The sequence below is a fragment of the Lepidochelys kempii genome, chromosome 2 (assembly GCF_965140285.1).
Source record: "Lepidochelys kempii isolate rLepKem1 chromosome 2, rLepKem1.hap1, whole genome shotgun sequence".
Classification (NCBI taxonomy): Eukaryota; Metazoa; Chordata; order Testudines; family Cheloniidae; genus Lepidochelys; species Lepidochelys kempii.
This window is the reverse complement of record NC_136381.1, coordinates 156,590,657-156,614,397: the sequence shown is the minus strand read 5'-3', so window position 1 is coordinate 156,614,397 and position 23,741 is coordinate 156,590,657. Positions and strand designations below refer to the sequence as shown.

The 23,741-nt window shown below is 41.5% G+C and overlaps 1 protein-coding gene across 4 annotated transcripts in view; it reads right to left on the bottom strand.

Annotated features, from left to right (window-relative positions):
* LOC140907185 (uncharacterized) overlaps positions 1–23,741 on the bottom strand; it is a 128,125-nt gene that overhangs the window by 39,760 nt on the left and 64,624 nt on the right. For all 4 annotated transcript variants that reach the window (XR_013635362.1, XM_078851655.1, XM_078851653.1 and 1 more), the window contains one exon: positions 1,905–2,066. Coding sequence is in view for 3 of the 4 variants with exons in the window: in XM_078851655.1 (XP_078707781.1) it covers positions 1,905–2,066 (162 nt within the window). In the remaining variant the exon portion in view is untranslated. The remainder of the gene's footprint in view (positions 1–1,904; positions 2,067–23,741) is intronic.

Here is a 23,741-nt window from a genome sequence, read left to right as displayed (position 1 = left end):
GCTGTAATGGAATTTCACACATCACCTTACCTGGAAGGTACCAGAGTACTGTGTTATCTGGAACTTTACCAACCAGAAAGCTCTATTAACTGGCATTTCTGATAGCTCCCAATACAAATCTTCAATCTAGTAACTGGGACAAGTATGCTGCCCAGGAGGTTATGCAGTTGGACGTTCTGAACTCTACTTTTATGCAAAAGAGGCAGAAGACAAGTAAGCAAGCGGATATCAGGGATTTATTCAAAAAAGCAGCTTCCAGGGTGTCTCATAGGGTCGTTACAAATTCAACCCAATCTCCTAAACCTTCTACATCTACAATGATAATTGATGTTTATAATGTTGACCTTGAGGCACTGCAAGATCCTGAAGGGCCTTCTGAATCAAAGAAAGATTAAATTATGTTCAGTATAGTTTCAGTGTTAAGTGTATTTTTAGTGATCTGGGTGTACGCCATGTATTGCCCATAGTGATATGTAATGTCATAGGATAACCTACTATAAAAAAAATTTACCTGAATATACCTAAGTGCTTCAAGAAACCAATCACTCTGCAGTGCAGTACTACTACTGAATTGGTGAGTACCTGTATACTCTTATATTTTATTGTATTCTAATTTTTTGAAGATTAGTATTCCATTGGTAAGTATTACTCTTACTTAACCGGAATATTTGATTAACCAGCACTGCCCCTGCCCCCTCTTGACATGCCGGATAATGAAAAATATCTTTTAACAAAGAACTGGCTGGAATGCAAGAGCTGTACCTTCAGTGCTTCATCTCTTTAAGGCCTGCAACTGTGCTGAGAGGTCAGGTGACTACATTGTGTTGTACAAGAGGTTTTTAGAGCTTCTTGCAAACACTCCAGTGCTGGACTTTGTGAGCTATGTACTTTGATGCTTGCTAAAGTTTTCATAAAATGTTCTTGCTTTAATATAACCCTGGTCTGGGAGAGCAACAACAGCATTTGACTTTTGGCTTTTCTGACTGATATGCAAATCTCAATTACACTGAAATGAAATCTGTCCTCAGGGGAGATAGCATTATTTAAAACATGCAGGAGGAATCCTCATGTATTTATTACACTGCAATCCTTCTTAACCCTAACCACTACTTTCTATCTGGGACTACTAGTAGTATTTATGGTTCTTGCCAGGAGTGAATATGCTTTGTATTTAACAGTAATGATGAATGGTTTTTATGCATCATAGCAAAACTTAATATTTTAAATTTATAGTGGCTTTGAATTTGAATCATGAAATATTCATTATATTTGGACAACAAAAAGTTATTGTAACAAATCATTCACTCAGTACATTTTATATACTAATTTGGTATTGCTATGGAATACAAATTCTGTACAGAAATAGCAGCTTATAGCTACCGTGAGCAGTTTACCAAATATTCAAACTCTGATCATTTGTAGTAGGCGCATAAAAATAGTGACGCTTAAGCCCTTATTTTCCTCTTAGGCAGGTGTACAGTGTAGATCCTTGGTTTAGGTTAAACTTGCTCAGTCTGCATCAGTTAATTATATTTTTCAGTCAGAAAATAAACCCCTTTTCTCTACCACTTTCACTCCATCCATGAAAAACTGACGACAGCTCCAACAACAAGGAACTATCAATATCTTGCTACATTCGTTAGCTTCAGTCTTATCTGAAACTTGTATTCTCTTTTACCTGAACACATCCAGTTTAAATTTTCTGCCAGAAATATATTTTTTGTGTGTAGCAAGATGACTCCCCATCCAATAGGACTTTAGGCCTACGGTAGGTATGGCACAAACACTTATTTGTTTATATCATTCAGTGACCACTCCCTGACAACAGACAGATGTCAAGTATTTTTATTGACCCATTTGGCTCTGTCTTTGACATTGCTGACCATGAGAAGCTGTTGACTCACCTACAGATCCTATTGGAGAGGATGAAATCATGCTTGAGTGGTTCCTTGGAGAGGCTCCAGAGGCTGATGTTGGGCAATTGTTCATCAGGCTTTAATGCTCTCTTATATGGGGTGCTGCAAGGTTCTGTTCCATCACGCCTCTTTGGTAAGGGCTGGACAGAGCTGGGATAAAAAGAAAACAAGATAGTGACAGTTAAAGGGGGAACAATTATGAAACCTTATAGGAAAAGTGGATTTAGGAGAGCAGAGCTTGAGTAAGAGGGAGGAAAAATTATATCACAAGATATGCAATAGAAAGAAAAAGCTGCAGAGGAAAGGAAAGAAAATAGAAAACAGAGACAAGGGAGATACATTTTTTTTAAAATTATATCGTATTTAATGCCAAAATAATAAAATGCGTATAAGAGTTTTGAAAAGCACATATAACACACACAAACACGAACATCACTTGAAAGCTGAAGTATTACAAACCCACTGTTGACACAGTCATGGATCCCCAGGATCTGTGCTATGCCCCAGCTTTCAAACAGTCCCTTGGAGATACCCCTTCAGTGTGTCAAACCCCATAGGGGACCCATTCTTCTGCAAGGGTAGGCCACACACCCTGAATGCCTCAGAGACTGAGCCGCTGGGCTCCAGCACTCCTGTTTCACCCCATGAGTTCTGCCCAGCGAGTCCAACTGAGATAATCCCTAAAGATGGTGAAAGCCTCTGGAGTCTAATGCACCTCAGCAAGTATGTGCAGTGACACCAGGCAGCCTTTTCAGAACAGAGTAGGGTTTATTAGTCAGCTGGAACACAGCACTGCCAAGTCCTTAGGTTAGCATAGAGAAGCAAAAGTTAATAAATGGTTCACACTGGCCAGCGCCAGCCATGCTGCTGTAGGAACTATCTTGCTTTCCTCTCTCCTGTCCCTTTGTCTGCCAGACAATCCCAGGTGACAGCTTCCTGTGTCTCTCTGAGCTTAGCTCTTAATACAGATATGACACACCTCAGTCCACTGTCCTCCTCCTGCAGAACTATGTTGAGTTCACATGTTCAATTGGCCAGAGCTTCCCACTGTTAGGTGTCAGTTGTTGGGATTCCCATTATCCTTCCAGATATTTCATTGATATGGGTTGGTTTCAGCCAGTCCTTAAGGACCCATTCATACTACCCCAGACAGTTTTGTGACACAAATACCTCATCATCTCCTGCTCTACACCAGGAGCATTTTAACCCTTCTGCACCCATTGGGTAGCAATACCAAGTGAAGTAAGTCACTGCCATGCATATCATTAATAAAAATATTGTAGAGGAGTCCTACTTTGTCAGACATACAGAGCCCTATTCCCTGTACTAAACATTTTTTCCAAGCGATCAAAAATTGAATTTCTTGTATTTTTAGGCTTTTTTGTATGTCTTTGTATTTTTTTACAGTATTTCTCTATTGTCCGATTTGCTAAGGCTTAAAGCGGGCCTTCTTGATCCCTGTTTTCATCACTGGCCTTGTGTATGATAGAGTAAAAAAAATATATATATGTATATATATCTCCCCACCATTGCTATCACTGGTTCAGTTCCATCACTGGTCTTAATGGTAGGAGAAAAGGTGGCAGCCAGTGCCATTTTAACCGCCAAGTTGCCTAGACATGTGGTAAGTATGGTTAGGCAACACAGCAGGTGAAAATTATTGTTCTATGCTAGCGTTCCACCACTGTTCCCATTAATGGTACTGAACCAGTAAGAAATTTTAAGAAACATATTCTAACGTCACTAATTCTGTATTCAGTAAGAGGACTTTGACTTTCATAATATGCTAGTGGAAAGTTTCTGTGGAGGAATGTATATAACAATTTAACTTGTACGTTTTCATTTATTTTTTTATAGAGACATGCTTCTTTTAATTAGTTCCAGTGACTATGTCCTATTTTTTGACTCCTCTCAGCTTGCAAACATCTCATGTCGAGACCTCATCTTCCTTCAAGTTCAGTACAGCTGTAAGCACAGTGGGATTGTGCAACAAATAATAGCAGTAAATAAATAAGATTGAAATAGGCTTTTTTGTATTTATTTGAGTTTGCGAGATGAAAGTAATGTAACTATTTGCACAGTGCTTACAGTAGGTCTTGAATCGTCAGACTGACATTGGAATGTGATGGCACAGAAATCAGGCTGTGTGTTATAGAGTGGCTGGACACACAATCCTTAAAAGACCGGCATTGCTCTCAGCTGCAGAGGAATGAATACTCCCAAGCGCAAGAGAGGAATAAGGCAGCAACTGGAGAACCACCCCAGTGAGCTCCAGAGAAAACAAAGGAAATGAAGATTATATGAAAAAAAAATAAAGACAAAGTTATTAATTCATTAGGTAAAATAAATTTGGGGGATAAGGGAAATAAAGTTAATTCTGAGGCATAAACTCAGACAAAACTGAGAAATTCCATCATTAGATAATAAAGTATGCAAGACCACAACCCTTCATCTCTGCCATCTTTTTCATGTAAACAAATCTGCTGGTTGCTGGTGTTATTGTTGAAAACAGATCTAATCAAACTCTGCACACAGGATAAGTTTTATCTTTTGGAAATAAAAGTTCTATTACTGTCATTATACCTGTTCATGCAGGAAAGCCACATTTAAGCCCAGACTGAAAGTAGTCAAAGATACAGTTTCTTATTAAGTGATCAACAACCTGAAGGCATTGCTTTCTCTAAAGCCTTAAATAAAAAAGTAAATAGGAAAAAGGGGTCCAGAAGGCAGGATCTAATGTAATTTAAAATTGGAATTACATCAACAGTTTCAAACAGATGGCAGAAAGTGGAGATAAATGTGTTAGCTCTTTTAGCTTATTTGGTGTTTCCATTGTTTGCATCATTAAAAACAGGAATAGTTTAAAATAAAAAAAATTCACAAGGTATTATACATTGGAAAAAGACACACAACAACTGAATGGGAGAGGGGAGGATTAAATTAATTTGCCATACTTTAATGTACAGTATCTGGGATGCTTGAGGCAAGTCTGAAAATAGGTTTCCTAGGAAATGAGGTGAACAAAAACATAATGACCTTGAAACTGTACCCCAAATGTCCCAATATTTAGCAACCTGGCTCAGAAATGGCAATTACTTAAAATACAAAAGATCCTTAATTGTTTCACATAGTGTATCTAGACAGATCAGTTACTGTACATAACTGCAAAAAAATGGTACATGATTAATAGGGAGTTGCTCATGATAGTGCAAATGATGGTTTTTGAACTATAAACTAGCTAATTTTCTTTTCAATAAAAAAACCTGTTTTTGATTAGGGTCTTCAGAAGGTTTAAGTCTGTAGAAGCAAAATACTCCACTTTCACTCTGTGAAATGGCTTAGCCAGGGAACAAGCAACATCTATTTATGAAAAACAAGAAGGTTTAAATAAAATAACGAGATGAAAACATTGTAAATATCAAAGTCAAACAATTTGGAGTAGGCTGGTGTGTACAGTACTAGCTTGATTGCTGTAAAAAGAATGGGTGAACCAGTTCAAATAAGTAAGAGAGACCCAGATGCATATTCAAAGTTTGAACCAAACTTGAAATGAACTTTAAGATTTGTAAAACTGTAATTAACTTTTAAAAAATTATTCTCGTCAGGTATCTCTAAACTCAGAGTATAACCTAAAGCAAGAAGCATTAGAAATCATGTAGAAAACCTTGTTTTGATGCTCCAAGCACAGTTTTGCAGTCCTATGAGATTCAGAAATAAAATATGAAGTTTTGGGGTGACTATCCACGTCAGGTGCACTTCAAGAGGTGCACTGATACCAGGAATCAGACTGTGGGGAAAGGCATTTGTACTCTTCCAAGCTTCACCCACAAAATAAGTTCTGCCCAGATGAGTTCCCAAATGAAATGCTGCTCACAGTATATTGTACAGGTATTCAAAATATGAGTTTCTTGCCATTTTGGTCACTAGGCTCCTAAATTTGACTTCCCCTCAGTGGGGCCCATGACTCTTTTAGGCTCTGGGCATGGCTCCTTCCTGAAGGAGAAAAATAATAAATTGTGGTACCTCCCAACCACCACCCACTTGAATTACCAAAATGAGACATCACTCACAGTAAATTGGGCAAATCTGTGACACCCCGCCCCCTCTTCCCCCTCCCCCCGGTCACATGAGGCTGGAAATAGTTAATGTTGACGCTTAAAATCATAATCACTGGGTACCTAAATAACATCCTATGGACAGGGCCAGATTATGACATTCTGAGGCCCTAAACTAAGTCAAGGGTAAGAGGCCCCATACCATTAAAAAAAAGAATTTCTTATTTTCACAGAAAGGATAATTTATATATAAACACAAAAGCTTATTATTTGCATATATACAAAGGCAAAGTTGTAAAAAATAGAATAATCTTCATTTTCAGCAACCCTCTCTGTAACAATGACATCATGACAGAAATAAATTTTATACAAATTTTGAATGGCATATGTAAATAAAGTAGAAGTAAATACAATATTTAAAAAATACAAAATAAAAAATACAGAGTAAATAATACAATTTACTAGAAGAGTTCTCAAATTCTTCTTCTGTGTTGGGGCATCTAAATTGTGGAATTCCTTGTCTGAATACACAATGAGACTCTTAGAGGATACAGGAGACATATAACCCACAAGCTTAAAGCACATCTGTTAGTTATAATGATATGAATTACACCCAGGTAATAAGCAAACCATCAGAAAACTGTATGCAGGTTGTATTTTTCCAATAAATGGATTGGTGTTGTTTTTATAGAAGGTTATGCTGAATTGCTAATATTGGTACTAAAATTAACAGAAAGTTTTTATTGAAATTAGTAAAAAAATTTAGTTTTATATATCTATACAATAACAAATTATATATGCCAAAAACCTGGATATTTTACCAGGATATTTCTGTGAAAGTTAGTTCTATTTTGTCTACGTTCTCACAGGAAAACGAGAGGATATATAATTGTTTTACATCATGAATAAGGAAAATTATCCTTTTTTATATGAATAAATGAAAAAAAGTTTGATTAATTTTGTTAGGGAAATACAAAGTTTATCCAGACTATATATATTTACAAATGTTTATTCCTATTTAATTTTTGTTACAAAATAATGAATTGTTGGGATTTTTCTTTTGCCATACTATAAAAATACAATCTATTATGGATATGATATGGGATTTATAAGTCTATATAAGAATTTTTACATAGCATATGATCTATAATAAAATATCATCTTGCATGCTCCAAACCCGCCGAGCAGAAAATCCCAGTCTTTTTTCTAGGCGGACCTCTCTCTTCATGTTCGCTTCTCTAGCCTCTGTCTCCCCCAGGACCACTAATTAATCTCGAGTAAACACCTCAGACACACAGGAGTGACAACAAGCTATATGTGCGAAAGAAAAAAAGTAAATACCAGAAAAAAAAAAAAGACTGGTAATCTCTAGACAGACATTGAGAAAGTGAGAAAAACTAGCCTACATTCAAGCGAATATAATGAATATTATAGGCTTTAATAGCCTATAAATCATATATGCACATAGTTTGAAATAACTTGCTCACCAAGTACTCAGAATATTTTGATACCTATGTATATCTTCCTTCAATTCTCTCAAAACCCTCTATCTATCCTTTCATCAGCGCACTCTGTGAAGGTTCCCGAAACTGACGGAGGGAAGCCTATACAAATTTATCCTCCTCAAGAGCCACTCAACCCAAGTCCATACAACAATCACCTGCAAACTCAATCATATGAAGCATGGATAGCGCATGAAGCAAAAAATCGGCGTGCGCACTAAAATACACAAATTGTACGCATGCACAGATCAAACAAGGAAAGACCACACTGACATACGAGTATGAGCCTGGCAGGACGGCTTCACGGCATTGCTGTCTCCAACCTCACATTTTTCCAGGATTTCATCAGCAGTGAGATTATTTATTTAAACAAAATTCTGACCGTGACTTCGTAACTTACCAGTAGCAGCTAGCCAACAAAATGCTGCCTTAGACGGATAGCAGACTTACTCGTAGAAATACTAATTTTACAAGTGCAATTATTGTTTTTCTTCTCAGCCCTGGCCTCCCGCCTGTCAATAATGAACAATTAGTGAAGGGTAAGGGTATTTGTGTAGCCAGATGTGTATATTTGTCATATTTGAATGAAAATGTCTATATTTAGAGAGACTCTTTTTCCCATATCATATTTATCAACCGATTTTGATAAAATTTGAAATTGAGTCAGTTTCTTCTTTTTTAGAGGCCCCTCATATTGCAAGGCCCTAAACTGTAGTTTAGTAAACTTACACCTTAATCCAGCACTGGCCACTGATATAAATGGGGCAGTTCACACCTCTCAGAGCTATGTCCCAGGATCTCTGCAGACAGGTCTCTGCGTTTCTTACAATTGGTTCATACTTTTGAGGGAGTTTCTGTCCCCCTCAATTGTGACTGCTGAGACTTGCTGATTTTTTTTTTTTTTTTTTTTTTTTAAGGAAGCTGAGATTCTGGAGAAATAGTACCTTCAACTAAAGTGCCACTATGGCATATGGGCATGTACTGGCTGTTTCCAAGCACTGGTTGTCACTAAAGCCTTGTTTGCACTATGAAAGAAGTGTTTTTCTAAATGAAGTTAGCTAACTTGAGATAAAATCCTAGTGAAGACATAGCAGTTTGTAGTTTTCATATAAGTTAGGCCTAATACCTCATATGAAAACTGCAGACTGCCTGGTCTTCACTAGAATTTTAAATTAGGTTAGCTAACACACATTAAGAATGCTCCTTTTTTTTGCATAAAGACAAGGCCTAATTTTAGTTTCTCCACAGCTGGAATATTGGAATCAGTTTCTCCTTTAGCTTGAACATGGGAATCAGGAACATCCATTGCACTCCAACGTACAAATTTGAGGGATAGGTAAATTCCTCTACACCCCCACTTCTAATCTGTGCTGATCTCAACTATATTAATATCACATGGGGAGGAGCATATTTAGAGGTTCTAAGAGTCATACCATAAAATCATGGAAATTTAGGGCTAGAAGTTACCTCAAGAAGTCATCAAGTCCAGCCCCTTGGGTAAGGCAAGATGAAGTAAACCTAGACTATCCCTAACAGGTGTTTGTCTAACCTGTTCTTTAAAGCCTCCAATGACGGGGATTCCACAACCGCCCTTGGAAGCCTGTTCCAGACTTTAACTACCCTGATAGTTACAACATTTTTCATAATATCTACATTAAATTTTCCTTGCTGCAGATTAAATCCATTACTTCTCCTAACTTCAGTGGCCATAGAAAGCAATTGATCACAGTCCTCTTTATAACAGCCTTTAACATATTTGAAGACTTATCTTGTCTCTTCTCCCTCCCCCCGCCCCCCCATCTTCTTTTCTCAAGACCAAACATTCCCAGTTTTTTTAAACTTTCCTCAGGTTTTCTAAATCTTTTATCATCATTTTTACTTCTCTCTCTCTGGACTCTCTCCATTTTGTCCACATCTTTCCTAAAGTGCGGCGCTCAGCACTGGACAGAGTACTCCAGCTGAGGCCTCACCATTACTCCTTGTCTTACATACAAGATTTGTGTTAAAACACCCCCAAATGGTATCAGCCTTTTCCACACCTGCATCATGTTGTTGGCTCATATTTAATTTGTGATCCGCTATGCTCCCTGATCTTTTTCAGAAGTACTAGCACCTAACGAGTTATTCCCAATTTTGTAGTAATGCATTTGATTTTTCCTCCTTAGTACGTTGCACTTGTCTTCATTGACTTTCATCTTGTTAAATTCAGACCAATTCTCCAATTTCTCCTTATAGTATTATGATTTTTTCCTGACCTTAAAATGAATATGCATTCTTGTTTGCGTCTTCATTTGGTACCAGCAGTATCAATGATGCAGCATTGACACAGCTCTGGGAATAGTTTCTATAAAGAACTGTTGATTATTAACATTACCAGACACATTAGGAGGAGGATGCAGCAAATTACTGCAATTCCTGGATGATTCAGCCAAAATTCCTTCTGCGGTCTTGTGGCAGTACACAGTGGTACACCCCATACCACCTTTGAAAAAGCTTAGCATTCTGCCCTGCCAGCTCTGCCATGACATCACCCTTCCCCAGGCTCTTTCATGCACTATGGAGTGCATATGCTAACGTCTCAAGGGGATTCTGGCCCACTCCTGTGCCTTCCCCCATCTTGTGCCTCTGTGCCAGGGCTGACCAAAATCTGGGCCAGAGGTAGTAACAGCTCCTGTAATTCAGCCGAAATTCTCATTAAAGTAAATAGCAGTTTTGCCTGAGTAAGGGCTGCAAGATTGATCCAATTTTCTGTGTACATTTTGTATACATTGTGGTTTAGGTTTTTTTAAATTTCTTTCCCAAGTCCATTTTTCTTAGATTCCTAATTATTAATTCAAAAATTGTTTTATTTTTTGATACCTCAACATAGACTCAAGAGGGCATATCCCCCCCAAGAAAACACTCCCTACTAAATGATATTGACTTCAAGATGGGTCAAATTTTCATTGACACTTCTTGACAGTGCCCCTTTTCTTTACATTGACGCCATTTGATTAAACTGATTGAAACGCATTTAATACTTGTGTTTTGTCAGACTACATTTTGGGCTTTATAAACAAAATTATAGTAGATTGACTTATGCAAGTATTTCACACAGCTTGTCACGTTGAATTAATTAATGCTGCTTGTACAACTTGGGAACACGGAGGGTTTGCCTCTTATTATTTCTGTATTTGCTTTATAACTAAATTAGGGACAAGGGAACAATTACACAATGTTAAGTACTTTAAATTTTTAGAGGCATAAGACAAAATATATCCAAATAAAACTGTCTTTGTTTTCCCATGCTAAAGAGCTGTTCTAGAGGGGTTTTTTTTGTCTGTGCCCGCCCCCCCAGCTTTAGGACATAACAGTGTTTCTGATGCAATTTTGTTTGCATTTTTGATGCAGTTATCCTTCTCAGATGTATACATAGAATTTGGAACTAAAATTACCAAAGAATTGTAACGTATCAATAAGAGTTTGTGCCACATTCTCTTGGGCCTTAACCTGCTCATGATAAAGCCAACAAGGAGTTTGGTTGCTGACTTCAGTTGGAGTAGAACTGGGCATACTACTAGTTTGGAGACTTTTTATTACCATCTTTCTGTATCACTCTCAATACCTTGCCCTATAACCAATCCACTGTACCACCATTCTTTATGAATGCAAAAATCCATTGTAACGCAGCTCTTATCATACTAAATAAAAATAAAAAAAAATGCCAAAGCCCATATTTCCACAAACAAAATAATTATGATTAATTGTAAGAATTTCAATGAGGAGAACTAATGTGCAAGTGCTTCATTTAAAATGGAACAGTTGGACAAAGCATGATCAAATATACCTGCCATTAAAATGGATGCTATTCCAGAAGGTAGTCAGATATCCTAGTAGTTTTAAAACTCTTCCAGTAATTTTTGTCTACATGCTCATTCCCCCTCCCCTTCTGCCTGAATCTTGAGGCACATGAAAAGCAAAATCAATTTCATGTTGTCTTACAGTATTCAGTGTATGTTGAAATAGCAATGGAGTGAGTCCAAAGTCAAGATGAAAGCTACAGAAGTTGCAGGTGGCAAAAGTTTGCACACCTGTCCGTATAATGGCAGTTTACTTGCCTTACAAATTAGTGACTGTACATTAATGCATTTTAGTAGCCTGAGCAAATTCATGTCTGCAGGCCCAGTCCTGCAAATACTTATGCACTTTAAGCACGTGAGTAGTGTCACTGAACTCAGTGGGCTGGATTTGCTGGTCGGCTCCAGCGACCATGGCATTCAGGCTGTGTGAAGTGGCCATATTCTGGCTGGAGGTGACCAGTGTAGTATTCCCCTTCTGTAGGGGAACTCTGCTGGCTTAAAGATGGAGACGGCAGCATCGTGGCAGTGGTAAGGGGAACGTCAGAGACAGAGCTCTGCTATAGCTATCCCCCACTGGGGCAAAGTCACTTAGGCACAGATTTTTAAAGGTATTTAGGCATCTACCTATGCAGATAGGAACTTAGTGGGATATTCAAAAGCATCTACGTGCCTATCTGCATCTTTACCCACTAAATGCCTTTACAAATCTGTCCTCAGAGACCTTGTGCCAATTGGGGCAGCTCCTGAGCTGCATTAACTTCTGCCAGGACTGGGTGGGATCCACTAATGCTCAAAGCATAGCTTGATCACAGCAGATAATGTACACCAGTGTATCTATCCACATGCTGCAAATTAAGCACCTACACAAGTGTTTGCAGGATTGCAGTCAGTGTCTGTACACCTATGATTTGCATACCACTATTTTCTACTACCTGTGTCCTATATATACACACCACTGTGGCTGTTGATATAGTTTATAGATAATTTGTTTTTAAAAGCAAGCAAAAAAGCAGAGATGATACAAAGTTAAATCTGTTTTGCTGTTAGAGGTTTATAAAAAGTGTTGAATAATCTTTGTTCCCTCCAACCTAGTGTGTTTGTGATGTTTGAAATATAATCTTTATCTTCTGGCTTCTTCTTTTTCTCCCCCTTAATTTAAAATATTGAAATAACTCTGGGTCTCATCTTCCTTCCATGGCAAAACTTCCATTGACAAACAGGCCCTTAGTCTTGGATTATTTGCCCTATATTTTAAAAAGAAATGCTAGGAAAACAAATGCCCTACTATGTATATCAATTTATTACATGTGAACATATGCTTTCCCACAGACTCATCTTTCAATTAAACGCAATACAAAATCCTCCTGTTCCATGCATTACGTTTGCTCTGCACTGCTGTTTTTTGTGTGTGTTGCCTGTAATGTAATTGGACTGTGACTGTGCAAAGGAAGTAGACCTGGCCTGATTGACTCTACTGTTGGAATTTAAACAATTTTGCTGGTGGGGCACATGAAGCTGTAGAATCCATATCCCTCTTTTTTTATTCCTAATAATCTTGCAGAGCCCACACAAAATGGTAGAGCTCTCGTAGCAGGTTCAACTCCTCTGATTTTAGGAGAGTTGCATCTGGCTTACACCAGATCCGAATTTGGTCCCCTCCACTTCAAGCATATTTTGAAGTGAAAGAATCTCAAAGACCTTCACATAAGCACTTCACCACAGCTTACCACACTTAAGGCAATTTTCAGAGAGACCTGTGCAGACCCGACTACTGAATAGTGCCCTTTGCCCTTGGTATCTGACAAAGGAAGACTGATAATGTCCCAGACCTGAAGAAGAGCTCCGTGTACGTGGGCAGCACGTGAAGCTTCCTCTTGGGAAGGCTAGCTCCCTGCTCCACCTCTTCTGGTGGAGGCCCCACACCTTTTCCTCCTGTGAGCCTGCACATGGCCTCACCCCCATTCTGCCCCCACTCTACTTCTTTCCCCCAAGGCCCCGCTCATAGGTGCTGGAAGTAGGGGTGCTGCTGCACCCCCTGTGCAGTAATCGGCCACTGTCTCCCCCCTGCATGAGGTCTGGGGAGGCTTAGCCTCCCCCAGCCTCCATTTCGAGCCACCCATGTCTGTTTAAGCTCAAAAGCTTGTCTCTCTCACCAACACAAGTTGGTCCAATAAAAGATTCTCACCCACCTTGTCTCAGCAATATAATGAAGTCATCCTGCAAAGTTTTCAAAGGTATTTAGGCACTTAAAGATACAGATGGATGATTGAAGTCTATGGAACTTTGTCACCTAACTCATTTAGGCACTTTTGAAAATCCCACTAGGCATCTATCTGTACACACAAGAGTTTTAACATTCAATATTAATTCCTCCTCTCCTGTAAAGTATCCTAGTTAAGTTCTGTGCTCTGATTATTTCTTCTTGGCCTGAGGGGCAGTAGGGTTTCCATTGTTTCACTACACTTTGAGTTTACTGCTCTCTGACAGAGTCTGAAAATGAAATCCCCATTAAGGAGTAAAAGTAATTCTAATTTACATCACCTTTGACACGGTTTTCACTGGACCCGCATACCTTCTTTTTGTTTCTTGGTAGGACAGCTGAGCAAATTGTGGCTAATCATTTATGCTGTGAATATAACCAACAGTAGGTGAAATTTCTCTGTTAGGAGGAACCTGACTAGGTGAGAGGAAAGCACAGTGCCTGGTAAGAGAATAAAAAAAGAAGTCAGGGCAGCTTGCTATTTGATAGTGGAGCATGTGGATCAGGAGATAGCAAGGACATGATTTTGTAGCCAGAGGGAGGACTTGGAGATCTGATCACGAGTAGCAATGGACAAATTCAAGGGCCAGGCTGAAGAAAATTTCACACACAACGGCCAGCCACATAACCAGGAGCACAGGCCCTGTCTCCAGTTAGGACACCCCCCCCCCCCCACATTAATGTTAGCTGCCTAAAAAGGGGGTGGGGAGAGGAAGGGACCATGGCCCTACTCCTCCTTTTCCCTCACTCCTCTGTGCTGACCAGGAGAGAACAACTGATGCAGAGCTACTGCCCCAGAGTGTGCTCTCCAGCTGACTCCAGGAAGGATTCTGGTTGAGTGAGTCACAATTCTTCCTGGGGCGTCTGGCTGCAGCTCAGCCCCTCACCATCCCCTCCAGGTCACTCTGGCTGCAGAAGCTGGAGTCTAGCCACTGGTAGGGGAAATGGGACATTTTTAGTTTGGAACTGAATATATTTACTGGAGCCAGTTGAATAACATTAATAGCTGCGTTATCCAACCATTCCTCACCCCCCCCCCCACCAGTGAACTGGTAAACAAATTATTTAAATGGACAAGTCTTCCTTATTTACCAACTTTATAGGTGCTCAAGCATTATTCAGATACTTTTTTCCAGATATTTTTCTGTGCAAATAGCTCATCCGCTGATTGCAATAAACACTTTTGTTATGCAACGAGTTAGAATGTTTTTGTGGCTCTTGACGCCGCGCATGCCAGATGTGGTTTTCAGTTGCATTTCACTGGCAGCCCTAGAGGCATGGAAAGATCCCCTGAAAGAAGAAAATGACATTACTACTGAATGTCACATATGACATGGCAAGAGTGAAAAAAAAAATTGTACTTCTTGACATAGGGCAGGAATCCCAAAGCAAAACCCCTGGTTTTTGCCCACAATTAGCAATGGTTACTGCTTCTACTGCTGCTGCTGTGCAGAAGCGTCAGAACAAAGACCCAGCAGTGCTAGTAGAGGTGACTGTAATGCAGATGCGGGCGCAAGAGCGGACAGGGGAAAATTGCAGCTGTTCTGCCAAAGCTGACATGTAGCTCTGCTGGGGATATGTGCAGTTGCAGTCTGCTGCTGGAACATACCATGCAATCCTGTCAGCTGTATGTCAGTCATGCTACCTGGGACATCCAATAACTGCCACCTTGATTGTATTGCATAAATTCAGGTTTTAAGGTGAGGAATGACCATTAGGGGCATCTAGTCTGGCCTTCTGCCTAACCCAAGACCTTAGAATTTCACCCACTGATTCCTGCATCCATCAACTACAGAACTTCTGGTTGAGCAGAGCTTATGTTTTAGAAAGATATCCTGGTTTGATTTAAAGACTTCAAGTGACAGAATCAGCTTATGCCCTAGGTAAATTGTTCCAGTGTCCCTCATTTAAAAGTCTACACTTTATTTCTAAGTTGAATTTGCCTAGCTTCAATTTCCAGCTATTTAAACTTATGCCTTGGTCTTCTACGTTAAAAAGAGTTCTCTATCAGAAATTATCTCCCCATGTACATACTTATAGACTGCGATCAAGTCACCTCTTAACCTTCTCTCTGATAAGCTAAATAGATTGAGCTTCTTAAGTCCCTCACACTATGGAAGGTTTCCCAGATACTTTCCTGAAGCTTTTCCAAATTTTAAGCATCCTTTTTGAAGTGTGGACACTAGAACTTGACCAAATATTCCAGTAATGGTCTCACCAATGCCTTATACAGGGCAATTCCACCTCTCTCCTGCTGCTCAAAATTCCTGTTTATACATCCAAGGAGCACACTAGCCGTCTTAGCCAATATATTATAGAGGGAGCTTATGTTCAGCTATTTATCCACCATGACCCCAAAATCCTCTTCGGAGACATTGCTTTCCAGGACACTGTCCCCCATTCGATAAGTGTGACACACTGTTCCCAGATGTATGAACATTCATTTTGTTTGAATGAGCCGGACCCAGCTTCCCAAGAGAGTCAGATTGCTCTGTATAATTAACCTGCGTCCCTCATTATTTACATTCCACCAGTCTTTGTGTCATCTGCAAAATTTTCCAGCAGTGATTTTATATTTTCTTCCAGATCATTGCTAAAGATATTGAATAGCATTGGGGCAAGAACAGCTCCCTAGACTGAACCACTAAAAATATCCCTGCTGTATGATGAGTAGGGTCTGTGTCTGTCACAGAGGTTGTGGAAGTCACGGATTCCGTGGCTTTCCGCTACCTCTGTGACTTCTGCAGCGGCCGGTGTGGCTGACTCCAGGGCCACCCAAGCAGTTCAGGCATCCCTGGGGATGGCCACACCGGCCGCTGCTGGAGCGGCTCCTGCAGCCAGTGATACTGGCTCTGCTGGAGTGGCCCCAGGGCCAGCCACACCAGCCACTGCTTGGGCGGCCCCAGGCAGCTGGCCCTGGGGACTGCCTGAGCAGCGGCCAGTGCAGCTGGCTCCAGGACCACCTGAGCAGTGGTTCTGGGGCATCGGAAGCAGCTGCAGTCCAGCGACCCCTGGCAGTTGGTGCCACTGGCCCCCGCACCCCCTGCCCAGAGCAGCACCCCCTGCACTCCCCAGAGCAGCAGTTCCCCCCATGCACTCCCCAGAGCAGCAGTTCCCCCCCCACACACACACACCCCCTGGGATAAGATTTAGTCAGGGGTATATAGTACAAATCATGGACAGGTCACAGCTCCATGAATTTTTGTTTATTGCCCATTACATGTCCATGACTTCTTCTACAAATACTCGTGACTCAATCGTAGCCTTAATGATGATCCCCATTAACAATTCGGGGATGAGGATGCCACTCTACAGAATTGTGTCTGTGTGCATGTCTATTCTGAAGCTGGTACCCCACTCAAAAACAGTACACTTAAATCAACAATATCCTTTAGCGACAGCACTTATGTCATATCTATCTATGCCCTGCACTTCTGTTTTCTATCCTTTCCTCATTGCCACTGACTGGCAGAGAAGGAGCATATCCAAATGAGCAGTGGCCACAATATCAGTGCCATGAATTCTGCATTCATTCCACATAAGGATGAAATAAGTGTCCTTTGCAGACAACAATGGATAATGTAGCTGACCAGGGAGCAGATGGCATGGATGTGCAGTCATTCTCTGTAGCGGAGAACACTGGGTTAGGGAACAGCTGTACATTTTGCATCTGAAATACAGTTTACCATCCCTGTAAGAGCCATATTTTCCAACACAGTGGTGGTTAACATGTATGTGTGTGCATGAAAGGAAGGTGTTCAGCTTCTCAGTGAAGCTACTAGCGGTGGTATTCACTGCACCCATGATATTTGGGCCAGTATCCATACTTGACAAGCCTTGAGTGGACCAAGGTGCATACAACAGAGGAAGTTAAAACTAGCTCTTGGTGGAATCTCTCTGAAAGGGATGCACATAACTTCAATGATAGTAAATGAAGTCAACCTTGCAGTCAATATACTGCATGGTTTCATGGTGATCCAAGAGTATATTTCTTAGATTGCCAAAGCACAGTAGAGCAGATACCTGCTGCTGCTCTAGAAGATCACTCTAAAAATACATATGGACAGTCTGCCTTCAGCTATGCTTGACAGCTAGCATTACATCTTTGCAACTCTGCTGCATCCTAAGGCTCTACATCCTCATATACTGGAGCCACAGAATGGAAAAATTTCACATGGAAACAGGCAAGAAATGCCAAAGAGCACATGGAATGAAAGCAAAAGAGCCACGTTAATACCAACACCACCAGTGATAGCCTTCAATGAATGACAGACTTGGGGGGAAAAAAATATGCATTTGCCAATCATCTGGCAAATCAAACCAGTATCGGTTCTAATTCATTTGACCCTGGAGAGAGGAAAAACACAGCCAGGACTACACCAATAAATGAAGAGACTTAAGCCTTTGTCTCCTTGCTCACTAAAATAAAAGGAATGTGACTTGTGTCGGGAAAACACTTGGGGTCTGATCCAAACCCACTGATGTCCATGGACTCTTTCCATTGACTTCAATGAGCTTTGGATCAGGCCCATTTTGTGGAGCTCATACAGCTTCATTCTATGTATTCTCTTAAAGGGTGCAAATCCACTGGTGCAACAAATGACCAGCCCCCAAGAAATAGACAAGGACTCGTAATGAATGACAAAACGAGTGTGCATTGGAATGATGGATTCAAAATGCCTCCATTTCTGTGTAATGGATGACAATACATTCCAATAGTATAGGAAAGGAAAACACACACAGTGTGAGCTCTCTGGCTCCAGAGGGGAAGCTGCTTACTGTTCTCTCTGATGAAAAGTGCTGACATTGAAAGCTTCATTTTGCATACCCACAATTTCCCTAATGACACTTGGGGAATCACCTTAACTATACATGAATGTGGAGGGGGGCAGTAATTGGGCTTAGAGAGGGAATAGAACTCTTCCCTTGTAGTGAAGAGCTCATTTCCAAGCAGCTAGGCCCCTGCTCAAGGGTCACCACCTGTTTGAGCAGGAGTTTGACTGCATGGGGCAATGTAATCTGAGGACTTCATTGTCAGAGATGTCCCAGAGGACTCCACAAAGAGATGATGCACATGGAGAACTTTGCTGAGAGAGCTTTCCCAGAGGACTCTGTGGCAAGGCATGATACAGAAGACAGCAGCGCAGCAGAGTGGACTCCGGTGAGGCCACCACCTCCCAGAACCTCAATGAGGCTGAATCATTAAACTGGGTTCAGAAATGGCGCCTCCCCATGGGACTGGACAAGCAGCTCCCCAGGGATTGGAGATAAACCTGCAAAGAGACACTTAGGCTGCTGCTACTCACTCACCAAAATCATGAGTGGGTGTTTGGTGGATAGGTGAGGTGGTGCAGCCAAGAAACTATCACCTGTGGGAATTCAGTGGGTGGGAAGGATGTTAGATGGACTATTGCCAAAGTTATTGGACCATGTGGGGCGGGAAGGTATTTACTTTTTTTTGCATATACGTTCTGTTGCTGTGTTTTCCCAAGTTTGTGATTGTGTTTGCTTTCCCCTAATGAAGGTTTCCTTGTTTGTACAGGGTGTGAGAGTGCTTACAAATGGGGAAGTTTTGCCTCTTAGGGGCACCCAGGGAGAGGATGTTTAGTTTTCTGGGTGGGGGCTTGAGCTACTTTAGTTATTTGTCAAGAGGGATCCTGCATATATTGAATCCCTGGCCCTTTTTGCAGCCATTACCCACCTGGCAGAAGGGTTACAGCAAGGGTGGCCAACCTGAGCCTGAGAAGGAGCCAGAATTTACCAATGTACATTGCCAAAGAGCCACACTAATATGTCAGCAGCCCCCCATCCGCTCCCCAGCGCTTCCCACCTGCCATCAGCCCCCCCAGTGCCTACTCCCCCGGCCTACTGCAATCAGCTGTTTCACGTGCACAGGAGGCTATGGGGGGAGGAGCAAGGGCATGGAGTGGGGACAGGGCTTGGGGCAGATCAAGGGGTTGAGCACTGAGCACCCCCCAGCACACTGGAAAGTTAGCATCTATAGGCCAGCCCTGGAATTAGTGCCCAGGTAAGGAGCCGCATATTAAACCTCTGAAGAGCCGCATATGGCTCCGGAGCCACAGGTTGGCCACCCCTAGGTTACAGCAATAAAATGTTACCACTCTGCTTCTTCTGCAAGAGTCCATTAGGAGTGGAATAGCAGCTACACTCCTGCCTCCCATCCCCAATGTCAGTCAGCAGAGTAGCAGTGGATCTGCTGCTATATAATCAACTACAAGTATTTTAAATACACTAAAAGAACAAGCAAATGCGTGGACTTGTCGCTTTGACTTTCCTTCTTCAAACCCTTCTATATTGTTTCCCTCAGAAAGAGAGAGCTCTGTGCAAACATCTTTCTCACACACACACACACACTCACTCTATAGTGAGGCAGACTGCAGTGTACAAGCCATTCATCATTGGCAAAGCAGGGTTTGGACCTGCTGCTTTTACCTACCCTCTGGGCTGCAGCCTCTGCAATCCCAGTACCTGGTTTGGCCTTTGACAAGGCCTGCAGCCTGGGGAGTTGCCAGGCGGGAGCTCCCCTGCTCCTCTCACCTTTCCAGTTGCCGGCACCCTCAACTCCCAGACAACTAGGTCCTTCTCCCTCTGAAGCTAGAGAGGGTGTGTCTAGCTCCTGGCTCATAGCCCTTTTATCAGGGCCAGCTGCGGTCTGATTGGGGCATGGCCCAGATGTGGCTTCTTCCCCAATCAACCTAGCTTTTAGCCCACAGCTCCAGCCCTCTCCCAGGGCTGGCTGTAACCCTTTCCAGACCAGGGAGCAGGTGACCACCCAGCTACACACTCATTCTCGCATCCAGTCTGACCTAGCAATTCCTTTGCTTTTCTGAGCTTCTGTTGATCAGAAAATTATCAGCTGTACTGAATTGTTACAAAGAGTGTACTGGGGGGGGGGGGGCTGCGATATGTACAAACACTACCACCACTGATAATACCAAAAACTCATTCTATGTGTGTGACCAAATCTAGCATTTGATTTCAGGTCTATAGAAGTTAATGGCTAATGCTGACTTAGCCTCTGACTTCTGAGACTTCTAATAGAGTAGCCTCATCAGGACATAAGAGAGTATATTTAGAGCAAGGGATTCTCAGACAAATTCTCAGGATCGGATAGGACTAACAGGCAGCGCCGCAAACAGTATAATTTTACATACATTCTCTTATGCAGGAAGGACATGCAGGAAAAAAAAGATGGAGATTGTGAGGAAAAGTGAGGTGTTGCATGTACACCCCCTACTTAAACATGGGTGTAGTTGATCTATATCTAGGTATATCCACAGTGAATTCATATAAAAGTTTACTCTTAAACTGGTCACACTCTAGAGTCCTAAATCATAGAATATACTTACAACACTTTTTATCTCAAAATGCTTTGTAAACTATAGCATATATCCTTAAACAACTTGCAAATACTGCCAAAATCGACACTTAGCTATACTGCAGCAGCTGCATTAATGTTCAGCCATGTCACGGACAGCAGCAACCCCACACGTAGTCCCCTCTTGTCAGATCCACAATTAATCTAATCGTTAGCCATGCATAATGGCTCTTGTCAGTTCACGGGGTGCCTGTGCACAAACATGTGGCCAGGAACATTGGGACTTCCCGGCTCACTGACATCCCAGACCCCTATACCCTAGCCTAGAGCAGCCCTCCATAATGAAGTGAGTTATGTAGTCAGCCAGAATAGCCTCAGCCACCTTACCTCTGCTTCCGCTGCTGGATTTGGGGTCTGAAGTTGGCATCACTGAAGTATTTGCCAGAAAGTGTCCCTCTCTAGACATGAATAACTTCAATTACCATTGAGCTGTAGCCACATCTGGGGAGGGACATATCAGCTAGCAGCATCGCTCACACTTAAGAACACTAAATAATGAAGAATACTTTATTAATCTGAAACTGCAGGGGGACTTTAAGTCAATAGAATTAAACCTTTGGATAATTCAATTTTTAGAGGTGATCCCAAACTAGCAGCCTGGAGCTCAGCACCATTTGACTTCTGGGGAATCCAAATCTGAACCTAGATCTGGGTATAGGTATAAGAAGGTATAAGAACCTATACAGAATAGATCTGAATTACACAAATGACATTTCTATATATACAGAGCTGTAGTTACGGATTTGTCCATGCTTCCATTCAAACCACAGCCCCTGATCTGAACACAGTTAACTTTGGTGTGCTCAAAATCCAGGACTTTTCAACCTGGTCCACAGTTCACAAAACAGACTAAATATATTCAAGGGCAACACACAGATGCTAACACCCCTACTCTTGCAAAAATGCCATGAGAGCTTTAAGGACAACAAATGGACCCCTGTGTTGAGCACTGGTGTCTGCATCTGTGTGTAGAAGCTACAGGGGACAAATATTTCATTCTGACCAGGCAGGATACCACAGAAGAGTGCATAGAACATGTGTGGTGCCTCAGCACGGTGCCTCCTAGCCACTCGCTAGGGCATTAGCCCTCAGAGGGAAGGGCATTAAGTACTGAAACAGTACCATTACTTCCCTTCACACCTGGGCTTTCCTCAGAAATCTCTCAGTCAAGTACTGACCAACACTGAGCCTTTTTCACCTTGTCTGAGCTGACGGGGACATAGCCCAAGTAGTCTGATTGGAGGCATAGATGTCAAAATTCGAGAGTTGGTCAACTATAGACATTAATATAATGAATCTCTGGCATGCAATTCTATTTTTTCTGACATGCACCTCTGGTTTCAGGGATGTGGGTTAACAGTGGCTGATGCACTCAAACATGAGCCACAGTTATCACCCCCCACTCGTTCAACACTGGGGACTCGCTTCCTACACTGAACAGGAGAGGAGTCCTGAGTCTCAGGACCTATGAAGATGTGAAGGAGTGACACTCCTCTCTTTACAGACATACAATGTCTACAGGTTCAGGATTCTCCACTGGTGAGCTGGTGGGACTGTGGTATACAATAGTATAACAAGCAGGGAGCAGTGGGCCAATTACACGGGCAAAATGGCAGTCACTGAGAAACCGAAAGGGAGGGAAGAAGCAAAACAAGCAAAACGAAAGGGGCAGAAGGAGGAGGAAAGACAGATAGACTGGGATGAGAAGTGGAGGATCAGAATGGAGGACTAGGTGGCAAACTGGAAAAGAAGGGCAGGGACAACAGAAGCACCCACACTACTGGACACTTGACAATCAGAAAAATGTCACTTTTGCCTATCAATGATACAAAGGGACAGACTGGTTTTCTTTAATTTGCAAAAGATAAACAAAGATAAAAAACTCATTTTCACAGCTAGGCTGAAACTGTGTGTGATGAGTTTCAGCCTAGCGTCCATTTTATCGCCAAGTTCTAAATCTAGAAAAATAGGAACATATAATGGAAGCACAACTCCGCCCCACCCCCCATAACTACAGCGCTGTGAAGGATGAGGCTATAATTACTGACCATCCAGTGGGAAAAACAAGCAAACCGCTTAAGCAGAACCCTTTTTGTGAGGGAAAAGAAAGTGGTAGATATAAAACTCCCCCTTCTCTCTTTGTCCTCCAAGATGATTTATGAACTCTCTGCTATTCTGTCCTAGTCTTTTAAGTTAAAGAATCCAGTTAGCTTTTCATAATGGTAGAAGTAATTAAAAAGGTGATCAACTTCAGTGGAACATAAAACACAGAAAAGGTCTGCTTCTTTAATGATATCCCCTACATACTTTACTGGCGGGGATTCTGCTAATCTAATACCTGTTAATTTTCTTTCTAATTAGGGCTATAGCTCACCAGAGGCTGTTTTATACTTAATTTGTTGGGGTTTTATTATATGGCTCAACAGTCAGCCAACCACTGTGTGCATCATGTGATCCTGGCTGCGATCTTTCAGGCATTACTGCACACCGAGGCCCTTGGAGAGAACGTGCCACTACGATTTGTGAGTCACCCGTTCTTGCTCTGCCTTGGTCTTGTCATGTGTGTGCCTGTCAGCATTCATCTCCATCTCCATTACCCCTGGGGCAAAAAGTCATATTTTGTTTCTGCTCACTTGTCTGATTTTTAGCAGATCATATTCCCATCTTCAGAACCTGAAGCAAGTGCCATCTTTTGAGAATTTAAGGTGGAATTTTAAGTGCTGACCAAATTCACCTAAAAAAAAAAATTTTAATTGACATGAAATATCCT